At 35.7% G+C, this 25,664-nt stretch overlaps 1 protein-coding gene across 1 annotated transcript; it reads right to left on the bottom strand.

Annotated features, from left to right (window-relative positions):
• Nucleotides 1-1,206: 1,206 nt before the first annotated feature.
• Nucleotides 1,207-25,326, bottom strand: LOC149195556 (putative serine carboxypeptidase-like 23). The gene is made up of 10 exons (XM_089407954.1): nucleotides 24,909-25,326; nucleotides 24,703-24,810; nucleotides 3,917-4,012; nucleotides 3,721-3,813; nucleotides 3,193-3,278; nucleotides 2,323-2,544; nucleotides 1,980-2,098; nucleotides 1,760-1,858; nucleotides 1,563-1,668; nucleotides 1,207-1,463 (listed from the first exon to the last, which is right to left on the bottom strand). Exons 1-10 carry the CDS (start codon nucleotides 25,309-25,311, stop codon nucleotides 1,323-1,325), a joined length of 1,473 nt encoding a protein of 490 aa, XP_089264080.1. The 5' UTR covers nucleotides 25,312-25,326; the 3' UTR covers nucleotides 1,207-1,322.
• Between the last annotated feature and the right edge of the window lie 338 nt (nucleotides 25,327-25,664).

Here is a 25,664-nt window from a genome sequence, read left to right on the forward strand (position 1 = left end):
AATTATTATCCCTAAATGAGTGTAAACATTTAGGTGTTAACTTAATATAAAAATAATGTTATAAGTATTAGATAAAAAATAATAATTATAAAACATATTAGAAAAAATTATAAAAAATAGAGAAGTGATAAAAATAATAAGTACATTCCATTCAATTTATCACAATGCAATATGTCTATCAGTTTAAAAAGAAATTAAATATAAAAACTAATAATATATAAAACCTTAATAAACACATATATATAAAAGTTATAATTTTATTATTTATATGGTGTTGGGACTAGGGTAATTTAAAAAAAAAAAAATCAAAATGTTAGAGTGTTTTAATAGTTTTCTTTTATGGTGGAAATGGATTCAACATCATCAAAAACCCATGGGACACCCAAAACCCTAAAGCTTTAGGGTTATAACGAATATTTTCAAAAACCTCTTCGAAATTTTGTCATAACCTTGCTAGAATTTCCATTATTTTCAAAACTAATTTTTAGATTTTTAAACTACCCTTTATTTATATCTATAACAATAATATTTTAAAAATTCATATTCTAATTTTGTTAATAAGCATATAAAAATTCAACATTCACTATAAATCTAGTAAAAAAAATTGTTCAAATTGAAAATTTAAACCATGTAATGTAAATAAAGAAGTGACCAAAAAGATTCGTAAAAAATTGTTCAAATTTGAACCATGCAATGTAAATAATCAAGTCACCAAAGAGATTATAAAATCATTGAATATAAAAAACTAATATGTTTCTCTCCCATACAAATAATTTTTCAAATTTTGAACTTAAAACAAATTGCTTTTGATCCTGGCTAAATTCTTTGACTTGCTAAATTCGTTATTAAAACTGATAATTACTGACGTACCATGTTCATATCAAATGTTCATGTCCCATGTTCGCATCATACATTAGTAAAGTTTATAACTGTGAGTGAGAATCACCAAAATATAACTTTGTACCTTTAATTTTCATTTTAGCAAATAGTTTGTTGAAGCTTATCATTGAAAGTATGCATCATTTTATTCATTTGTTTAAAATTCTGAGCATATTACAATTTCAAAATAGAAATATAAATTCACGCGATGCAAAGATTCCAACAGTTTTGATCATTATAGCAAAGTTTCACAAATTTTCGATGAGCCTAAAATCACCGTGGATCTAGATATTGCACTAAAATATATCTAAAAGTATTGCTGAGGAGATAACTGGGGAAGCACCATTCTTGAGCATGCAAACTCGACTGAGCGAGAATGGTTATGCATGCAGACCAAATTGGAAAAGTTTATTAGAGAAAACCAGGATTTTCACGCAATCAAATTAAGTTGGCAAGGGCTTCCCAGCCAAAAAGCTTTTGAACAACGTTAAGGCCCTGGACGGTTGAAATTCTGGAACTTCATGCCCCGCCCCACGAACGGTGGCAAATGTCAGTCCCTTGTAAATTACAGTATATCCTCCTACCTGCACAAATTTTGACGTGGAATCAGAAAATTTCTGCACATAAAGATCAATCTTCTCAGAACTTTATATGTGAAATTAATGACAGTTCAATCTAATTACCTCGTCGCCATCAAGCCAGGGGTACCATGGAGTTTCAATTGGAAGTTTGAGTTTATTAATGGAGAATCTTGTAGAGGTCACGGGCACTACGCTATCAGTGTCTCCACTGAAAACCAAACAAAAAATTCAGAGATCGTTCTCATGATAAAATAACAAACTTGTCATGCACCGAGGGAAGAAGTCATTAAAATTCATACCTATAGATAAGTATTCGCAGGCCTGTTGGAATAAGATGGCGGCTATAGATTTCTAACATACTTGGGGGAGTGTCGTTCCAAGAAGCATAAACGATATCACTTAAGGTAACACATTGCAAGAAATCAAAATGAATTTCCAGAGGTAAAACAAATTTGGTGGGTGTTTTGCTTTGAACTTAAAAATAAATTATTATTATTAATTTGCTTTAAGGAGTCTCACTTGCATTGCACCCAGGCTGTTTCCTTTGCATGTATGGCTTTCTGAACATCGGGTCTATTAAGATACGAGTGTACGTAGTAATCAATGCAAGGATCATATCCAGGAATTTCAGCTTCTTCCTGCTTTTCACACAAGTATGTTCAATGAAAATTTGAGGCTATAGAAGCTTATTTAACTCACATATAAATTTATCTAGAGTGATTTTGAAGACTTATTATTTTTTTTTCATTTAGATTTATTTCCTGCATAACCAAAAAAAACTGTTTAAAGCTTATATAAGTGTATTACTGTAATGACATTCAAATTTCAACCATTATATTATATAAATTTCTAATTTACACACCTTGGCTTGGCCGGATGAATTAGTTGGACATAGGGGAGCAAAGATGTCATACGGATCGATATTTCCCGTGTCTGGGATTACGAGATCGAGACCAGAGCTACATGTCCCCATCTTTGATTTGATTAGAGCTTCATAAGTTTCATCCGATATTAAAGCATGTGTCCACGGGTACGTAATTTGTCCAAGTTTATCTGTCTCGCAGTTCATTAGGCCGTTTCCCACCTGCAGAAGTTCAATGAGTAAACTTGAAATTGATTATATACTCTAGTTTCAAAAATTCTGGACTTGCACGATGGATTTTAACATAGTTGTAAATTTTAATTTTATTGTTGTGCTTGGAAACGCGCTTCTTTATTGTTAGAGTAATTATCATATTATTTGTCTTGGGTATCATTTAAGGTGGTTAATGGTCCACTTGTAAGTATTTGGAAGTTTACTAATAACTAAAATTGTAGTGTAAGGAAAAACCTCAATAATGTTGTGTAACAGCCTCAATGATATATTAAAATTTTTACTATTCATGGGTAATCAAATACCTGAACTAATTGCCATCCTTAAACATATTACTAACCTCCTAGTAAACTAATTAGATTTGGAAGTTTATTACTAACCTCAACTACATAATAATGTCGCGTAACCTAAAACCTCAATATGATATTAAAATCTTTATTATTCATTGGTAATCAAGTACCTGAGCTCATTGCCACCCTTGAAACATATTACTAATCTCCCAGTAAACTAATTAGACTTGGAAGTTTATTAATTTGTTTTGATGTAATGGAAAATTTCAACTGATTTGTCCCACCACTCAATATTTTTGCCTCGTGAATTGTTTTTATTTTAGATCGACAAACTCTGTTTTGAACTCACCATTACTCCTTTGAAATTAATGAAAGATGCCTGCGACAACCTTTGGTGGTGTAAAATTGTTGCAGCCAACTCTGGAACGTAATGTCCTACAGTCATGGTCCGATACTCGGCGTTAACACTCACAAAAATATCAATATTTCTGTATAAATCCAACGCGTCTTGCATTTATTCAGAATATCACAGCTTTCAGGAGAGGTATATTTAATAAAAGGAATGAGTATCACAGTTGCATTTATTCAGAATATCACTGCTTTCAGAAGATTTCAGGAGAGGTGCGTTTAATAAAAAGAACGAGCATAACAGTTTTCAGACAAATTCAAGGACGAGTCTGTTTAATATACAATCTTCACATAAAGACCAGCAATATACAATCCTCACATAGTTTGACTCCCTACATATCATTTTTGAAAAAAAAAAATTAAATCTCTAAATATATAGTCATTTTCAAAATTTCCATAATGTCTTTATAATCTTCCAAAGCCTCGTAGAAACCATTGGATAAAATAACATTATATTATGTATTATTACCAGCATAACTTTCGCCTGCTATGTAGAAATCTCGAAATCTATACTCGGTAAACCTGTTGAACCAGTTCACCAGGAATGCATACGCGTCTTTAGCTGGAAAAGAAACAAAGGTCATATGTTTAAATGTATGCTACTACTTTAGGGTTTTTCTATTCCCGACATAAATTTCTACAACACTAAACACTTCACAAATTACCTGTTCGTTTATCACCACTCTCTTCATAATCAGAGCTCCTGTTTGAATAAGAGAATCCAACACCAGCAGGGGACTCCAGAAACAATATATTGGCCACTGCAGTAAGAATGCATGGTGATAATATAGACGAAAATTTATAACCTGGAATCAATTCCAGCGTAATAGAAATACATGATGAAGGATGTACACTCATATCTAGGTTAGGAAGAGGATGATAGGTTGTGGCTAACATTTACTGATTGAGATTAAATTGAAATTGATTTATAAGAATTTTAAAAGGTAAGGACATTTTCTACGTTCTTTATCATTTTATTTCTCTCGGATATTGAGAGAAATTTTGGATGATTATAATAATTTTATTGAGTTAAGAAGGTTAGTTCTGTGATTAAAAAAAAAAAAAATCATTCATGTATAAAAATATCTTATTTTCAATTTTAATAAGCTTATCATTTTTTCCTGATCTTAATTATTTAGAAAAGCACACATTTTTATTATAAAACTTATAAAGATTAATTTTATTTTAGTAATATTTATTTTCTTCGGATAATTGTGATAATTTATATTTTATAAAAAAAAAAAACTTTTTAATAACTTGAATTGAATAAAATTCCTTATAATTATTGAGTAAAAAATAATAATAAATCAACAATATATATCTTAATAATATAAAATTATGTTAATTTTAAATTTTTGAAAATAAATAGAGATATATAAATATTTGCAATAATATGAAATTTGAATGAAATTTATATTTAGTAAGTGATTATACATATTTATTATCATTTTTAAATTAAACCAAATTTATAATTTAATTTTAAAATTATAATCAAATCAAATACTAAATTGATATATGTAGATCATAAATTGAGTTATATTTTTTTAAATATATTAAAAAAATTATAATATCTAAATAATATATTTATAATATATAAAATTAATTCACTTTTCAATTATATATTTATTGAGATCAATTTAAGTTTATTTTGACTAAAAAAAATTAATATTTTTTTTTAATATTTTTAATTTTTAAGTAATGAGATGAAGAAAATATCCTTATTGGGTGATAAACAATGTATTGGAAGGAGTACCCACTTTCACCTAGCTCAATAGAGAACAGAGTTGTGGGTACCACTTGCCTATTAGTCATGATAAAAATGTTTGATCCCCCATCATTTCCCAGCATGTACACATTAATGAACAAGGGTGGCACATATAGGAAGTTTATTGATGGCATGTGGATTTTTATAGAGTTGGATGGTAAGTTTAGCAATTGTTGTTTACAAGTTAGCAGTTTGGTCTCAACTCCACTTAGTCACTTTCTGCTTAGCCTAACCTCCACCTTAGTGGAGTTAATTTCATTCAAGACTGTAAGGAATCAAAGAATGAACATGGGTAGGGAGTGTGGTATCTCTTGCCTACATGTGCTTGGATATAGGTATTTTTTAAAATGTTTCTAGATGTTATCTCTTCAATTTTTACTCATTCAAGTTATTGGTTGCATGTTACTTTGATTTGACTGTCTCTATTTCTTGTTGAGTTCTTGGTTCTCACTACTGTCATAAGTTTATATCTTATCGAGAATTTCTAGAGGCTTATGGAATTCCTTTTGGCCACCTTCCCTATTATATGGTCTTATTTCTTTGGCCACTTTCCCTATCGTATGGTCATCTTCTAATTCCTTGTTTGGGAGGGTCTTTTTAATGTAGGGCATCCATAAAACCAAGTTGACCGAGAGGTCAAAATAATTTAGTAGAGGAGTTGGTTCTTTGATGAGTAAATTGTTAAGATCGAGTTTGTTTTTTGCCATGTAATTCATTAGATTTAGATAATTGTTGTAATTAGTCTAATTATGCCAAGTTTCGGCTCATCCGATCTTGCTTTCAAGGATCTAGAACGATGTCAAACATATGTCTACATTTAAAGTTTTAATGAATAAAAAAGAAAAGAGTTTGGGGTGCGAGAGTGCATTAAATTAAGTTAAACCAATCCTTATGCAGTTATATTATTTTCATCCTTAACTATATATATATAAAGTTTAAGTGTTGTAGGGGTCTCCGTTACGCCCCCAGGTTTTACTTGAATTCCTGTAATTAGAGACAGAGATGCCCACACCAACATAATGGCCCTTGCACAATCCTCCATTAAGAACTCAATAACCTAAGCTGAGTCACAGTGTACATGTGGAAGAGACAACACTTATTTTATTTTTTTATGGGAGTCTGTCTATTGATAGAGATCGCAGAGACGGAATCAACTTTTCGTCAACAATGTTGGAGGTGCTACACACTTAGGACCTTCATTACTGGCACATGCAGAAACTTAGTTAGAGCATTCACTGACATGCAAGGCTTCAACATTGTAATCTTCACCAGATTGGTGCCTTTTACTGTCCATGCATGCATGGGACTACATGCAAGATCCTTTCTGCATGATTTGCTCCTCCTTTCACTCTGCAATTGGCTAGTTTTCTTTGGAACTTGCTGTAGGTGTCGAGTCCTCTCATTGACCACCACTATGGCGCATTACCTTGGAATCTTCACCCAGTGATGCATATTAGTTGACTCGCATGTAGTATAGCATGAGCATTGTAACCTATTTTCTGTTAATCAATAATTCTTTTTCTTCTTTCGATTTTTTTGTAGTGTTTTTGCTGTGCAAAGCTGTGTGTTCAACCTTTACTAGCTAGATTCATCTGTGTGGGTTTTCTAACACATTTACATGGTATCAGAGTCCATAGGTTGTTAGATAAAAGGCGCACCAGTACTTTATTTTTTAGGTATTACAGTAGGGAGATCAAAGATCGATAGAAAAATGGAGTTTCCCAAAGCATCAATCCTAACACCGTACAACTATCACAAATGGAAGGACCAAATGGCTCGATACCTTCATCAGAAAGGGTTGTACTAGATTACCATGGCTGCAGAAGTGGAACCCACTTCAGTCATAGAGAAATCCAAGTACCTCAACCACATGGATGAGGCCCACACATCCATATGCATGTGCATCTCCCCAGAGTTGCAGTTTCATCTATCTATCTGCAGTACTCCAAATGAGATTTGGAAAAAGATTGAAGAACTCTACGGGAAACAGGATGAGATGAAAGGACATTTGCTCAAAGTGGAGTTGCTCTCATTGGATCCACAAAACTATGACAAAATTCAAGACTTCTTCACCAAATATAATGATCTATTACTGCAACTCAAGGGTTGTGGAATTGACAAATCCAAGGAGGAGAGTCGCCAAGTTCTCTCTATTATGTCAAAGCTCGGACCACAATACTCTGTCTTTGTGTCTACATTTCATTCAGTAAGGCTTGCAACAGGTAAATCCTACACTATGCCTTCTCTCAAAGAGTACATGGAGTCCCTCACTTTTGAGCAAGATAAACTCATTGGCATGGTGAAAATCAAACCTCCAAAAGCGCATGCACTTGCTGTGCATGATGATAGACACAATAAAAATCACAGATCTAATTCAAATCAGAAAAATCAACAACAAAAAGACAAGGGAAAAGCGCATTCCCATCCAAAGAAGGAAAGGTACGCTAAGCCCTTCAATGACTCCTCTGGCTCTAGAAATGAGAAAGGGAAGAAAGGAGACAAATGCACTTGCTGTCACTGAGGATTCCATCTAGAATCCTCCTACATGAAGAAACAAATTGACCACATGGCAAAAATCCTTCAGAAGCACGACCTTGGGGACCACATCCCTCAGGGCACCAAGAAGTAAACTAAGGATTTGCCACACGGGAAAGGTAAAAATTTTCATGCTTTAGTTGCAATTAACTCTTCGCCTGATGCATGGATTATAGATTCTGGTGCATCACAACATATGGCTACTATGAAGGAAGTCTATTCCTCTTTGAATGCATGCAAAGGACCTCCCATCCTCATGGGAGATGACTCACCTATTGAGGTCAACAGAAAAGGTAGAGTGGAACTTTTACACGGAAGCTTTGAAGATGTGCTTCATGTTCCAAAACTTTTAGTAAACCTACTTTCAGTTTATCAGATCACTCATGTCGGCACCAGAAAGAGAGTTGAATTCACTCCAGATGCAGTGAACATATATGACCTACATAGTAGCTCCAAAATTGCAACTGGTGAGGTAAACAATGGAGCTAGACTGTATACATTTTTTAAATTTATTAAATCTGAATCCTCCTTATTGCTTACACATGCTAATGATAGTAGTAGGCTTTGGCACGAGAGGTTTAGTCACTTAAATTACAGGTATATGCAGCAGCTAAGAAAGCATGAGATGGTGGAAGGTTTTCCAAATATTAGTTTCTCCAAAGGCATTTGTGAAGGGTGTGTCCTTGGAAAACATCCTAGAGAAAAGTTTGACACTCACAAGACTCATAGAGCATCCTCTCCTCTAGATCTGATCCATAGTGATCTCATGGGGCCTTTTCCTCCTCCTTCCATCAACGAAGCAAGGTATGTGCTTACATTTATTGATGATTTCTCATAGTATACTTGGGTGTATCTTCTCAAGGCCAAATCTGAAGTTTTAGCGCACGTTGAAGATTTCAAAGCACTAGTTGAGACACAGTCAGAGAGAAATATCAAAGCCCTCTGTACAGACAATGCGGGGGAATATGTTAACATAGCACAAGAACCTTTGCCTTGAGTTCGGCATATAGTTGCAGCACACAGTTCCATACACTCCGCAGTAGAACATAGTTGCTAAGAGAAAGAATCGATCTCTCAAAGAGATGGCTTCCTGCATGCTACATGCTAAGTCACTACCTCATAAGCTATGGGCTGAAGCACTTAATTGTGCTAACTACATCTAGAACAGATCTCCTCATATATCTATCAGGGATTAGACCCCCTTTGAGGCTTAGAGTGGCACTAAACTGGAGGCCACCCACTTCCGTGTTTTCGGCTCTCGAGAATGGGCCAGGATCCCATCTGAAAAGAGGAAAGTTGTTGATCCATAGAGCATTGAGTGCATATTCGTTGGATACCCTGATGTTGTGAAGGGATACCAACTCCTGATTTCCTTTATGGACAAGCTCATCATTGAGAGAAGTGTCCAATTTAGGGAAAGTCACTCACATTCACCTCAATTGCCACATGCAGACACCTTTTATCCACCTCATGACCGATCTGATGACTCACTACACTCAGATGTAGATACATAGCATGCAGGTGCTGTGGTAGAGCATGCAAATGCAGAGATAGTCTTTAGATACAAATCCAGTGCATGCATATGATGATCCACATCCAAGCCCAGATAGTAGTGAATCAACTTCCCCTGTCATAAATCAGAGAACAGGGAACTTAAGTGAGATATATGCACAAAACCACCTAGCTGCTAGAAATGGTCTTGTGGGGGATAATTTTCATCAGCAGAGGACTAGCTCAGAGTTTATTGAGCTTCCTCTTGCCCTCACTGCCACTGAACCAACGCCATCCTGGCATTGTCATTTGGTTTAGTCTTATGATCTGCAGTCTTATGCTAAAGCTACTAGGCATCCCTCTTGGGAGTTCGACATGGAGGAGGATTACAACTCCCTCCTCGAGAACCAGACCTGGGATCTGGTCCCCCTTCCTTCAGGAAGGAAACTTGTCTAATGCAAATGGGTCTACAGGACCAAGAGTGTTGTAGATGGGAAAATCACTAGACAGAAAGCCAGGCTAGTAGCCAAAGGCTTCCAGCAAGTGCATGGCATTGATTATGATGAGACCTTTTCTCCAGTAGCAAAGATGGATTCCATATGCTTTGCACTTGCCATTGTAGCTGCCTAGGGGTGGTAAGTACATCAAATGGATGTGAAGAATGCCTTTCTTCACGGAGACCTATCTGAGGAGATCTACATGGAGCAGCCACATGGTTTCATTCAGGATTTATCTTTAGTCTGCAGACTAAAGAAGTCTCTCTACGGCCTTAAGCAGACCCTGAGAGCTTGGTATGCGAAGATGGATTCTTTTCTCTTATCACAAAACTTTGAAGGATGTAAGTCTGATCCAAATGTTTACATGCTCAAGACACATGACTCTCTTCTTATCTTAGTTTTGTATGTGGATGATCTCCTGATCACCGACAGCTCGGCTTTAGCCATTGCTGCAATCAAGAGGACCTTGCATGATAGGTTCTTAATGACGAACATGGGTCCATTACACTTCTTTCTTGGTCTTGAGAGTAGCCAGGATGCCACAAGAATCAAACTCTCTTAGGCTAATTATGCGCAGGATCTTCTCTGGACATTTCACATGACTGACTGCAAGCCAGCACCGACTCCTTTTCTATTTGTGGTATGCCTTGAGGATGGAGGTGACACTCCATTAGTTGACAGTACTCTCTACCAACAGCTAGTGGGGAGCTTACTGTACCTCACCCACTCCAGACCAGATCTCTCATATGCAGTAGGGGCAGTTTCCAGATATATGCAAGAGCCACATGAGCTACACTGGAAAGATGCCAAGCACATCCTCCAATATGTGCAGGGCACCATCACCTTTAGGATTCACTATGCAGCAGGCACTCTATTGAATCTCCTTGGCTTCACAGATTCTGATTGGGTGGGCAACAATATTGATCACAAGTCCACCTCCAGATATTCACTCAGTCTAGGGTCTGGCCCTATCTGTTGGTCGAGCAAGAAGCAGGTTGTTGTTGCTCTCTCTTCAGCTGAGGCCTAGTACAGAGGAGCAGTCAACATCACCATTCAGGCTCTCTGGCTATAGCACTTCCTCACTGAGTTGGGCATCCAGTTCCACCATCCCACTGTCATCTAGTGTGAGAACTAGAGCACTCTCAAATTTTGCAGGGATCCAGTACAGCGGCAACAGACGAAGCACATAGAGATCCATATGCACTACATCAGAGACTTAGTACATGATCGGGTCATTGATTTGCAGTTCTGTCCTTCAGCAGAACAGACTGTAGACATCTTCACCAATACAATCACTCAGCAAAAGTTTCACTCTCTGCGCGATCGTCTTGGGTGAAGGACACAGTTTCTTAGCAACTGTCTTTTCTTCTTCTTTTCTTTCGATTACATTATATTTTGAGGGGGGGGTTTTCCCACAAAGTTTACCCTCTTTCCTCAATTTTAGTACAAGTTGCACTATATTTTGGGTGACCTTTGGCCTTAGTTGCCAGATCCCATTTTCTATTTTTCCCCACAGTGGTGTTCAAGGGGGGTGTTGGAGGTATTACACACCTAGGAACTTCATTATTGGAACATGCGGAAACTTAGTTAGAGCATTCACTGACACGAAAGGCTTCAACATTGGAATCTTCACCAGATTGGTGCCTTTGACTATCCATGCATGCATGGGACTACATGCAATATCCTTTTTGCATGATTTGCTCCTCCTTTCACTCCGCAACTGGCTAGGTCTCTTAGGAACTTGTTGTAGGTGTCGAGTCCTCTCATTGATCACCACTATGGTGCATTACCTTGGAATCTTCACCCAGTGGTGCGTATTAGTTGACTCTCATGTAGTATATCATGAGCATAGTAACCTATTTTCTGTTAATCAATAATTCTTTTTGTTCTTTCGATTTTTTTTTGGTGTTTTTGCTCGGCAAAGCTGTGTGTTCAACCTTTACTAGCTAGATTCATCTATGCAAGCTTTCTAACACATTTACAAACAAGTATTCACCAAAAGGCATTTTCTCAGGTGACATGTCCCAGATGGTCTTCCTGGAGAAGAGTAAAGGAGTAGTGCATAAGTGAAGCGTTGGTGTGATGAGAACTTGGGCTAACATGGAATCCATCTAACGAGAGGTCCGTGAAGGAAATATTGACTCCCTCCGAAAGGACAAGGTATGTGTACTCTTAGAAAGCACTAGGGACAACCTTTAACAAAAGTAGGGGATGCCATTTAAAGTGAATATTCATGTCTCAGAGTCTGTCTCCTGGAAGGTAAAGTTACTGTGTACTTTTGGATAGGTCGGGTTTCTATGTCTCAATAGATGAGGAATTGTGCACCAAGAGAGGGACCTAAGCCTCGTGGTCTAGTCGTATTGTAGGAAACGGATGGGAGAGCTAATAAGGTGTCTATTAATGGAAGATGTTAGCTGTGGTGGTTCTAGTTTAAGAGCAGATCCTCCATCTACTCCAAAAAAAATTTGTTGGCCATGGCGCATAGATTTGGACGAATTGCAAAAGGAGTTTAGAGAGGAGAAAGGGCTAGATAGCCAATGCTGAAGTGATGAGAGCTATGCAGTAGTTGGAAGAAAAAATTGCAGTCATGGAAACTAGCAACTAAAGAGAACCTAAAGCTGGAGATGCAAGTAACAACAAAGAAGAATCTCCAGACGAAGAAGAAATTGAAGATCCTATAGAAGACAAAATATTAAAGGAAGTTATAGAATCTATCAAAAAGGTGAAGAAAAATCTATCTTCTTACATTGGCAGCATGAATCTAGAGGAGCTCATATACTTGATCACTGAGATGGATAAGTTTTTTTGAATATGAGGAGATGGATGAGAAGAAGAAAGTTAAGTTTATTGCCACCAAATTGAAGAGACATGAAACTTTATGGTGGGATGGCGTAAAGGTTGAAAAAATAAGGAAAAATAAGCAAAAGATTAAGAGTTGGGAAAAAATGGTTGTGAAGCTTAGAGGAAAATTCTTGCCAAATTACTATTAACTCACTTTACTCAAAGCACATGCAAAATATGATGTAGAGATTGATGATTATTATGTAATACACATAAGAGTTTTATAAGGTGAATATTAAGGTTGGATATGTAGAGGAGCCCACAAAGAAGATAACTAGATATGTTAATGGTCTCAGGCTGGACATCCAAGGTGAAATCACCGTGTTATCATCTAGAATTTGGAAGAAGCATACCCATTAGATTGGAAGAATAAGGAGAAGCTTGCAAGGAAGCATTCTTGCCAAGGAAGAAGTATTACTAGAGGAAGAGGACATCAGTCAACTAGAGGAAGATCTACAACATAAAAGGATGGAGATAGTAGCTCAATTCCAAAACAAGAGTAAGAGGGAGACTTCATAGGCTAAAGATCCTTTTCCAGAGGATGAGGAAGAGGTAGAGGAAGAGATATTTGCTGCTACAGGTATGGCAACCTTGGAAATATGGCATATGAATGCATAGAAAACAGGGATGCAAGCCAGAGAAGTGTTGTTGTTTCCCTAGTATAAGGAGGGGAACCAAAGGTACAAAAGGCAAAAAATGTACGAGAGATAGGAGAGTCTCTATTACTTAAGAAAGTGTTCTTGAAGTCAAATAAGGAAGTTGTTGAACCATCTTAGAGAATGACTTTGTTTATAACTATTTTCAAAGTCCAAGGAAAATGTTGCAAGATGGTGATTGATAGTGGCAACAAAGACAACTTGTTGTTTACATATGCGGTAGAGAATTTAAATTCAAAGAGGATGAAGCATCCAACACCTTATAATGTGTCATGGATTCAAAAGGGCCATCAATTGTTAGTGAATGAACAATGTGAAGTGGAGTTGCAAATATGCAACTATAAGGATAAAGTCCTATGTGATATCATGCCCATGGATGTGTGCCACATTCTATTGGATAGACCATGATAGTTTGATAGAGATGTTCTACATGACAGGGAGAAGAGCCAAAATACAAGGTTGTATACATCATTACCAATTCCAGATAGACCATGGGATTCAATAAGCATGGACTTCATATTAGGTTTCCCAAAAACTCAAAAGGGTAATGATGCAATATTTTTTGTAGTATATTTATTTTAAAAAATGGCCCATTCCATTACTTGTTTTAAAACAAATGATGCTACCCACGTTACTAACTTGTTCTTTAGAGAAGTGGTGAGATTACATGGAGTGCACAAGAGCATTGTGTTAGATAGTGTTACTAGATTCTTCGTGAATTTCTACAACAATCTATGGAAGAAATTAAGGACAAAATTGAGCTTTCGTTAAGCCTATCATCCTCAGACAGATGGATAGACCAAGGTAGTTAATAGGAGTTTGGGGAATACCTTGAGGAGCCTAGTTGGAGATCATTCCAAGCAGTGGAATCAAGTGCTTTCCGAGGCTAAATTTTCCTATAATGATTCTCCAAACATAATCACTAGTTGGATTCCTTTTCAGATTATGCATGGGATGCATCTAAGAGGAGTGCATGACTTGAGAAGAGTCAAACAAAGAAGTTCAACAAGAGAAGACTTTGTTACAACTATGCAGGAGATCCACGAGAAAGTAAACAATGGCTACAAGAAAGCAATCTCAAATACAAGTCCAGAGCAGGTCTCAAGAGGAAAGAATAGATCTTTGAAGTGGGAGACTTAGTATTGGCACATTTGAGGGAAGAAATATTTCCTAAAGGAGATTACAATAAACTGAAATTAAAGAAAATTGGTCCTTTTAAAAATCCTTCAAAAATTTTCTGCCAATGCTTATGAGATAGAGTTGTCACCAAGGATTGACATATGTCCCATATTCAATGTGGCAGACTTATATAAGTGTCATCTAGGAGAAGAGGTGCAAATTGTAGATGAGAGTGAACAATGACAAATTCAATGGAAGAAACAATTACCAGTAATAGTGCCTTTACAACTAGAGAGGATTTTAGACAAAATACTAATTAAGAATACCACAGGAAAGGAATACTACAAGTATTTTATCAAATGGAAGGACCATCCAGTAGCTAATGCAACTCAGATGACTTCCACATTAGTATAGAAAAGTGGTAGAACTGTTGGATACCTCATGAGCAAGATCCCATGGAGATTTTTTTGTTATGTGGGAGTATGATGGAGGGGCATCCGTAAAACTAATTTGATCGAGAGGTCAAATTTTTTTACCAAAGTAATTGGTTCTTCAATGAGTGGATTGTTAAGATAGAGTTTGTTTTTAGTTGCTATGTAATTCATTAAATTTATCTATTTTTTATAATTAGTACAATCATGCCAAGTTTGGGCTCATCCAATCCTATTTTCAAGGATTTGCAATGATGCCAAAAATATGTATATATTTAAAGTATTAATAAATAGAAGAGCAGAGAGTGTGGTGTGTGAGAATGGATTTAATTAATTTAAACCAGTCCTTCTGCAATTATATTTTTTTCACCCTTATATATATATATATATATATATATATATATATATATATATATATATATATATATATATATATATATATATATATATATATATATATATATAGTGTAAGTGTTGCATGGGTCTGTGTTACACTTGGGTTTTATTTTAATTCTTGTAATCAAACATAGAGGTGTCCAAACCAAGATAATGGCCTTCAGATAATCCTTCATCTATAGTGTAAGTGTTGCATGGGTCTTTGTTACACTTGGGTTTTATTTGAATTCTTGTAATCAAAGATAGAGGTGTCCAAACCAAGATAATGGCCTTCACATAATCCTTCATTAACAACCTAGTAACTAGAGCTGAGTCAGAGTGTACAAGAAGAAGAGACAAAACTTAGTTTAGTTTTTTTTGTTTTGATAGGAGTTTGTCTATTGACAGAGCTCGGGGGAGATGATATCAACTTTCAATCAATAAGTATTCATTAGAAGGAAATTTTCAGGGTAACATGTCTCAAAGGGTCTTGTCAGGAAGATCAAATGAGAAGCACATAAGGGAAGTGCTCGGGTGGCAAAGACCCGGGCTAATGTGAAATCCATCCAATGTATAAAGCATTGTGGTGACACAGAGTTTCTTTATTGGTGCATAACTAATGAGGGGGCGTGCGAAGGAAATGCTAATTCCTCCAAGAAGGACGAGGTATGTGTAGTTTTAAGAACAATCAGGTACAGTATTTGACAGAAAGCAGGGACAACATTTAACGTGAATATTTATGTCCTAGAGTCTATCTCCCATAAGGTAAAGTTATTGCGCACTTTTGGATAGGCTAGGGTGATGTAAGGTCAGGGTGACTTGTCTACGAAGATGATGAATTGTGCACAAATATAGGGACGCAAGTCTCATGGTTCAGTCATATTGCGGGAAACAGGAGGAACATTTAAAGAAATGGAGCTAATAAGGTGCCACGTTGATATATGATATATGCATGCTTGGTCTTCATGGCTATGATAAAAGGCTTGAGCCAGTGGTATTTGTAAAAGGTAAGCCCCTCCTCTTTTTGAATATATATATATATATATATCTATATATATATATATATATATATATATATATATATATATATATATATATATATATATGTAGATATTTGGCTCCGAGGGCTATATAATAGAAGATATCAGTTGTGGTGGTCCTAGTTCAAGTGTTGGGGCTTGTATAAATTTTATTTTTATATAAATTCAGGCCTACATCACCATTTATGTGGCCTCATGGTTCTTCTGTTCCTTGATTTTACTAACTACTCCAATATTCAAACCTCTCACCCCTCTGGATCGTCATCTACCCCCATTATCTTAGTCCTGCCTCTTCTTGTGTAGCCTCTGCTTAGTCCAACCTCCCCCATGCGTCGACATCCATGACATGACAACTTTCTCGCTACCACAAGGGCTATAATAACCATGATAGTTTTGTTAGTTCTCAAGCCCATTTCTGGGCTCAGGATTTGGTCTGACATTATCATGCCAAGACTACATCATAAATTCAAGAAAATTATAATTGATAATGGATCTTATTTTCATCTTGAATTTATCATAATGGATGATGCTCAACACATGAACAATGAAGTTTTAACATCCTTGGCAAATTGGCTACTAGAGAGAAGGCACACTCGAGGGTGCGAAAACAATATTACATACCATTGGCCTATATTGGCACATGAAATCACTACTTGGTAGGATTCTCCATGAGAGAACAAAAAGGCCAACCAAGAGGTTTTATTATATTTGGATGAGATATAGATACAACATAGAGATATCGTTGAACAATTAACCCACATAGAAGTAACTCTAGCTAGTGACAGAGGACTTCTAGATAACATACAAGCCCCTCCAATAGAGGCTTCTACTTTGTCTTGATATGGTTTTACTAGCTTACAGTCTTATTATGCATCAAGGATACTCTATATTTTCTGGTTTATTCAAATTGCTATACATAATATGTTATTAATTGGTTTCTTATAAGACCAATTAAAATAGTTTCTAGTCTTTTTAATGATAGGATTGACTTTTCAAAAGAATCAACTAACATAGCTAACATGAACTTTATTGCGCACCAAGAGAGTGACCCAAGTCTCGTGGTCTGGTTGTATTGCATGAAACTAATGAGGGAGCTAATAAGGTGTCTATTAATAGAACATGTTGGTTATGGTGGTTCTAGTTTAAGTGTTGGGGCACTTATATATATATATATATATGGTCTCTATCAGTTGGTATTAGAGCAAATCCTTCATTTATTCCAAAAACAATTTGTTGACCATGGCGTGCAGATTTGGACGAGATGCAAAAGGAGTTCAGAGAGGAGAAAGGCCTAGATAGCCAATGCTAAAGTGATGAGAGCTATGCAACAATTGGAAGAAAAAATTGCAGTCATGGAAACTAGCAACTAAAGATAACCTGAAGTTGGAGATGCAAGTGAGGAGGAAGAAGAATCTCCGGAGGAAGAAGCAATTGAAGATCCTGTAGAAGACAAAACATTAAAGGCAGTTCTAGAATCTATCAAAAAGGTGAAGAAAAATCTATCTTCTTACACTGGTAGCATGAATCTAGAGGAGCTCATATACTCGATCACTAATATGGATAAGTTTTTCGTATATGAGGAGATGGATAAGAAGAATAAAGTTAAGTTTATTGTCACCAAATTGAAGAGACATGAAACTTTGTGGTGGGATGGCGTAAATGTTGAACAAACAAGGAAAAATAAGAAAAAGATTAAGAGTTGGGAAAAAATGGTTGCAAAGCTCAAAGGAAAATTCTTGCCAAAGTACTATCAACTCTCTTTATTCAAGCACATGCAAAATTTGATGTAGAGATTGATGATTATTATGTAGTACACATAAGAGTTCTATAAGGTGAATATCAAGGTTGGATATGTGGAGGAGCCCAAGCAGAATATAACTAGATACATTAATGGTCTCAGGCTGAACATCCAAGGTGAAATCAGTGTGCTATCACCCAAAATAGTGGAAGAAGCATACCCATTATATTTGACGAATTCTTTCCAAGGAAAAACTACTACTAGAGGAAGAGGACAACAATCAACTAGAGGAAGGTCTACAACATAAAAATAAGGAGATAGTATCTCAATTCCACAATGACAGTAAGAGGGAGACTTCATAGGCCAAAGATCCTTTTCTAGAGGATGAGGAAGAGGTAGAGGAAGAGATATTTGCTGCTATAGGTGTCGCAAGCTTGGACATATGACATATGAATGTGTAGAAATCAACGATGCAAGCCAGGGAACTGTTGTTGTTTCCATAGTATAAGAAGGGGAACCAAAGGTACAAGAGGCAAAAAATGTACCAAAGACAGGAGAGTCTCTATTACTGAAGAAAGTGTTCTTGAAATCAAAGAAAGAAGTTGTTGAACCATCTTAGAGAATGACTTTGTTTCTAACTATTTTCAATGTCGAAGAAAAATGTTGCAAGATGGTGACTGATAGTGGCAACAAAGACAACTTGGTGTTTACATATGTGGTAGAGAAGTTAAATTTAAAGAGGATGAAGCATCCAACACCTTATAAGGTATCATGGATTCAAAAGGGTCATCAACTGTTGGTGAATGAACAGTGTGAAGTGGAGTTGTACATAGGAAACTATAAGGATAAAGTCCTCTGTGATATCATGCCCATGGATGTGTGCCACATTCTATTGGATAGACCATGATAGTTTGATAGAGATGTTCTACATGATGGGGAGAAGAGCCGAAATACAAGTTTGTATACATCATTACCAATTCCAGATAAACCATGGTATTCAGTAAGCATGGACTTCGTATTTTCTTTCCCAAAAACTCAAAAGGGTAATGATGCAATCTTTGTGGTAGTCTATTGACTTTCAAAAATGGCCCATTCCATTACTTGTTTTAAAACCAATGATACTACCCATGTTACTAACTTGTTCTTCAGACAAGTAGTGAGATTACATGGAGTGCACAAGAGCATTGTGTCAGATAGCGTTACTAGATTCTTTGTGTATTTCTAGAGAAATTTGTGGAAGAAATTAAGGACAAAATTGAGCTTTGATTAAGCATATCATCCTCAAACTGATGAATAGACCAAGGTAGTTAATGGGAGTTTGGAGAATATCTTGAGGAGCCTGGTTGGAGACCATCCCAAGCAGTGGAATCGAGGCTAAATTTTCCTATAATGATTCTCCAATACCATAATCACTAGTTGGATTCCTTTAAATATTATGCATGGGATGCATCTCGGAGGAGTGCATGACTTGAGAAGAGTAGAACAAAGAAGTGCAACAAGAGAAGACATTGTTACAGCTATACAGGAGATCCATGAGAAAGTAAACACTGACTACAAGAAAGAAATCTCAAATATAAGTCTAGAGCAGGTCTCAAGAGGAAAGAATAGATCTTTGAAGTGGAGACTTAGTATTGGCACATTTAAGGGAAGAAACATTTCCTAAAGGAGAATACGATAAACTGAAATTAAAGAAAATTGGTCCTTGTAAAATCCTTTGGAAATTTCCAGCTAATTCTTATGAGATAGAGTTGTCGCTAGGGATTGACATATCTCCCATCTTCAATGTGGTAGACATATATAAGTATCATCCATGAGAAGAGGTGCAAATAGTAGTTGACATTGGACACTCACAAATTCAATGGAAGAAACAATTACCAACAATAGTGCCTTTACAACTAGAGAGGATTTTAGACAAAATACTAATTAAGAAGACGACACGAAAGGAATACTACAAGTATTTTGTGAAATGGAAGTACCATCGAGTAGGTTATGCAAATTTGATGACTTCCACATTAGTATAGGAAAGTGGTAGAACTGTTGGATACCTCATGAGCAAGATCCCATGGAGTTTTTTTGTTATGTGGGAGTATGATGGAGGGGCATCTGTAAAACCAATTTGATTGAGAGGTCAAAATTTTTTACCAGAGGAATTGGTTCCTCAATAAATGGATTGTTATGATAGAGTTTGTTTTTGGTTGCTATGTAATTCATTAAATTTATCTATTTGTTGTAATTAGTTCAATGATGCCAAGTTTGGGCTCATCCAATCCTATTTTCGAGGATTTGGAACGATGCCAAACATATGTATATATTTAAAGTATTAATTAATAGAAGAGCAGAGAGTGTGGTGTGTGAGAATGGATTGAATTAATTTAAACATGTCCTTCTGCAATTATATTGTTTTCATCCTTGCATATATATATAGTGTAAGTGTTTCATAGGTCTGTGTTACACCCCGGTTTTATTTGAATTCTTGTAATCAAAGATAGAGGTGCCCAAACCAACATAATGGCCTTCACATAATCCTTCATTAAGAACCTAGTAGCTGGAGCTGAGCCGGAGTGTACAAGAAGAAGAGACAAAACTTACTTTAGTTCTTTTTTGGACAAGAGTTTGTCTGTTGACAAAGCCCGGGGAGATGATATCAATTTTCAATCAATAAGTATTCGTTAAAAGGAAATTTTTAGGGTGACATGTCTCAAAGGGTCTTGTCAGGAAGATCAAACGAGAAGCACATAAAGGAAGTGATTCGGTGGCAAGGACCCGGGCTAATGTGAAATCCATCCAACGAATAAAGCATTGGGGTGACACAAAGTTTCTTTATTGGCACATAACTAATGAGGGGCATGCGAAGGAAATACTAACTCCTCCAGGAAGGATGGCGCATGTGTACTTTTAAGAACAATAAGGTACAATATTTGACAGAAGGCAAGGACAATATTTAATGTGAATATTTAGGTCCTAGAGTCTGTCTCCCATAAGGTAAAGTTATTGCGCACTTTTTGATAGGCCAGGGTGATGTAACGTCGGGGTGACTTGTCTCGGAAGATGATGAATTGCGCACAAAGATAGGGACCCAGGTCTCATGGTTGAGTCATATCACGGGAAACAGGAGGAAAGTTTAAAGCAATGGAGCTAATAAGGTGCTGCGCTAATATATGATATATGCATGCTTGGTCTTCATGGCTATGATAAAAGGCTTGAGCCAGTGGTTTTTATTAAAAGGTAAGCCTCTCCTCTTTTTGAATATATATATATATATATATATATATATTTGGCTCCGAGGGATATATAATAGAAGAGGTGTCGCACTAATATATGATATATGCATGTTTGGTCTTCATGGCTATGATAAAAGGCTTGAGCCAATGGTTTTTTTATTAAAAGGTAAACCCCTCTTCTTTTTGAATATATATATATTTGGCTTCGAGGGCTATATAATAGAATATATCAGCTGGGGTGGTTCTAGTTTAAGTGTTGGGGTTTATATAATTTTTCTTTTTATATAAAATTCAGGCCTACACCACCCTTTATGTGGCCTCATGGTTCTTCTCTTCCTTGATTTTACTAACTACTCCAATATTCAAACCTCTCACCCCTATGGAGCGCCATCTACCCCCATTCTCTTAGTCCTGCCTCTTCTTGTGCAGCCTCTCTTTAGTCCAACTTCCCCCTTGGATCGACATCCATGACATGACAACTTTCTCGCTACCACAAGGGCTACAATAACCATGATAGTCTGGTTAGTTCTCAAGCCCATTTGTGGGCTTAGTCTTTGGTCCGACATTATCATGCCAACACTGCATCATAAATTCAAGAAGATTATGATTGATAATGGATCTTAGTTTCATCTTGAATTTATTATAATGGATCATTCTCAACACATGAACAATGAAGTTTTAACATCCTTGGCAAACTGGCTACCAGAGAGAAGGCACACTCGAGGGTGCCAAAACAAGACTTACACACCATTGGCCTATATTGGCACATGAAATCACTACTTGGTAGGATTCTCCATGAGAGAATAAAAAAGCCAACCAGGAGGTTTTATTATATTTGGATGAGATATAGATACAACATAGAGATATCTATGAACAATTGGCCCACATAGAAGTAACTCTAGCTAGTGACAGAAGACCTAGAGACAACCTACAGACAAGCTACAAGCCCCTCCAATAGAGGCTTCTACTTTGTCTCGATATGGTTTTACTAGCTTATAGTCTTGTTATGCATCAAAGATGCTATCTATTTTCTGGTTTATTCAGATAACTATACATAGTATGTTATTAATCAGTTTCTTATAAAACCAATTAAAATAGTTTCTGATCTTTTTAATAATAGAATTTGATCTTTGAAAAGAAACAACTAACATAAACTTATCATTGTATATTACTATTATAATCTTTTTAGATTCAAAATCTCCTATTATACTGTTTCTATGATATCCCTACTATTAAAAATATCACTAAATTAAGAAAAAAAACAAAATTAACCAAATATACATCAAATATAAATAATTATGATTATGCTTAAGATTCTTCTTACTCAATTTTTTAAAAATAAAATTGGGAAAATAACACATAATACTCGTCATTCTTATTGATTGAAAATTATCCATGTTCGGAGATCTTTTTTCAGATTTCAAATGTGGACAGACGGTAGAAAACACTGTAGATCATAGTTACCAAATTCGGCCGTACTGCCGAAAAAAATTCGAAAATTCGTTGGTTCGATTCGATTTGCGAATGAATTCGAAAATTTGGGTTCGATTCGGTTCACTGAATATTACGTTCACGGATTAATAATCCACGCCTCTTGCTTGAAAAGCCATCGGTCCGCTCCTTTTCATAAGGGACATTCTTAGCCGTCCTCCGAGGGTTAACACCTCCATAGATCAGGTCGTGAACTCTTCCAGACCGTTAGCCTTGGTTTCACTTGGTTGGGGCAGAGTTTCAGTCTGCCTTCCACCGAATATCAAAAACATTACAGCTACCTAACCCGCTAACACCCCGGCGAAGAGAGTCATTATTTGTGTCGCATCCTCGAATTCGACAGAACGCTTTCCTGTTATCTCTCAAATTATAGGCATTGAAGAGGGATCAGAAAAGACTTCAGACTGACGAGAGTGGGAAAGTCGAGGAATTACCGCGGACATTGCTATTATATTCTTAGACTGATTCTTAGACCGCACTTTCATAATTTCGTGAAAGGCCTTATCCAAAGAACTTTTTACATGCAATTTTGGTTTAATGAGCTAATGTTATTGTACCTTTCTAATCCAAACTCTAGTTTTCAATTTACAGTTCAAAACCTTTTTTAAATTTAGGAAATAGCATGAGAATATGGTTAATAAATGATAAGGTTACTTGTCAGTTTATGCAATAAGAAATTTACAGTAAATTTAACAAGTTTTTGTAATAAGAAATTTATAGTAAATTTAGCAAGTTTTTAATGAAATATGTAAAAATCTATAATTTTTACGATAATTATGTGTTTATAGAGTAAAGCAAAAAATATATATGATATATATAATTTGGAAATTTGTAAGTTTATTAAATTTAAACAAATATATTTTAAAAATAGAAATATTGCATGAATTATATTAGTAAAAAGCAGAAATACTATCTCAATTATATTAGTAAATGGAATTTCTTTTAAAGTGGATTTTCTTAATTAAGATTTTGAGTAAGTATTAAAGTATACATATTAACATTTTTTATTATTTTGAGTAAGTATTAAGTATTCAATTATACAGATTAACATTTTGTATTATACTAAATAATAGACTTTGTTACTATACTTTATAAATTAGACGTGAGTTTGGTTTGAAAAATAAATAATGATAATATAAGCGTATATTTTTAAACACTGTTTGTACACACTTAATATACCATTTCATTGTGACCATAAAATACTTAATAATGTGGAATTTATGTGATTCATTGTAATATATTATTTCTTGAAAATTCACTTTATATTAATGTCATAATTTGTGGTGCAAGTGGGTGAATGAATCAATACAAAAATTCTTAAAACTTACTATTTTACTTGCTATTTTAAATATAAAACTATATAATTTTATCTGCAATATTTATAATTGAAACCGTTTTAAAAGAGTTTTTGTTGTTTTCAAAGTTATACCGTATTAAATTTTAAGTAACCGAATTTTTTCCGTACCGAATCGAATTCGAATTCGAATTCGAACTTGGTAACTATGCTGTAGATTATCCTCGCACTCTATGCCTGAATAATTATCCTATGATAATGTATTGTATATTAGAAACAGCACCAATAAATTGGGTCAAAGAGCATAATTATTTCAATCTACCTATTTTATCTAACTTATTTTATCTAATCAGATGAATCGCATAAGGACGTTGGTAATTTTTTTTTCCAGCCTATCCAATTTGATCATATCTACAGAGAACAGAATTTGATCTATCTACAGAGAACACAGAATATGACTGTTGATTTTTTTGTCCAAAAAAATTAAAAAAAATTCCTGATAAAAAAAATTAATTCAAATTTTTAAAATCTTGTCAAAAATAAAAATGACAGTGTCACTTTTATACAAGAGAATTTTGTGTTTTCCTTTTGTAATCATGTCAAAATTAAGAATCACAGTGTCACTTTCTGTGAGTAAGAGATTTCTGTGCTTTCCTTTTGTCTATAAAGAAGGGGTATCCAATTTTTTAGTCTGGATGAATAACTTAGACCAAAGAATATAAATGTGAAATACAAGGACCTCCAGAGATGATGGAAGACTAGCATGCAAAACTATATAGAAGATATAAACGCAGTAGATAGGATAAATAAACTTATATTTATATGGGCTGGGTAGAAAAATACCATGGAAATATGGACCTATGAAATTATAGGTTCTCTTTTTATTTTATAATGATAATAAGTGTTTCTTTCCTCTGAAAAAATAGAAGAAACAGCACCGAAAAATTCCATACTAGCCTTGGTTCCATGCGTAGCGATTGAAGTGAAGCGTTTTTCCATCTGGGTTTACGCGAAAGGGTCCTAGTTCCGACATTGCTCCATATCCAAATGACGAACATCCAGGCCCTGCGTTGGGATTACCTGTTTGTGAGTCAGGACGAAAAGTGGACAATAGAAAACCAGATCAAAAGTAAAAAAAAGAGCCAATATTAAAATGAATTCACCGCCATTAAGCCAGAGAACAAGGGGCTGCTTTGAGGCATCGCGTACGGCCTCCGTGAAATAATAGAAAAGCGCTCTGCCTGCATTGGCGTCAACTGTTACATATCCTGAGTATTGTCTAAATTTGATGCCTTCTGGCTGTCCCGGGAGGCCATGGGGGAGATAATGGACTTCTTGCAGGTGACCCTCTTCTGTATCTGTCAAATATTCGGAATCATTCTTAAAACTAATGAGGGCGTCATCGAAATCCCATTCTGTAGTCTGTACGTTATGGCCCCTATATCTTCGATCATTAAGCCGCGAACGCAGTGCGTCTCCTTGAGTAAACCTCTGATGAGCGGAAGCAATTGCCGTGTGCAAAATGACATAGAAGATTAAGAAGTCAACTGCCAATACTATCCCCATCTTTGGCGAAAACAACTATGGAAACGGCTGCAGAACTTACGATTTCAACATTTCCTGAAATGAGATGTATCATTTATAGCTGGAGGGTGTGCATGCCTGCCCAACATGGTCGTCGCGAAAGTCCGACAGAGATTAACATGCAAGTTTGACCATTGCAATTAATTCGGTTTCGCCCACCGAAACAAAATAACTGAAGTACGAGAGCGATTAACATGCAATTTTGACCATTGCAATTAATTCCCTTTTGCCCACCGAAACAATCTAACAGGAACAATCTAACAGAAGTACGAGAGCGATTAACATGCAAGTTTGAGCTTTCTAAATAATTCTCTTTCTTGCAACAAAATAAACGA

The sequence above is a fragment of the Pinus tabuliformis genome, chromosome 2_2, assembly GCF_031772625.1.
Source record: "Pinus tabuliformis cultivar Carrire ecotype Pingquan chromosome 2_2, CPIR1, whole genome shotgun sequence".
Classification (NCBI taxonomy): domain Eukaryota; kingdom Viridiplantae; phylum Streptophyta; class Pinopsida; order Pinales; family Pinaceae; genus Pinus; species Pinus tabuliformis.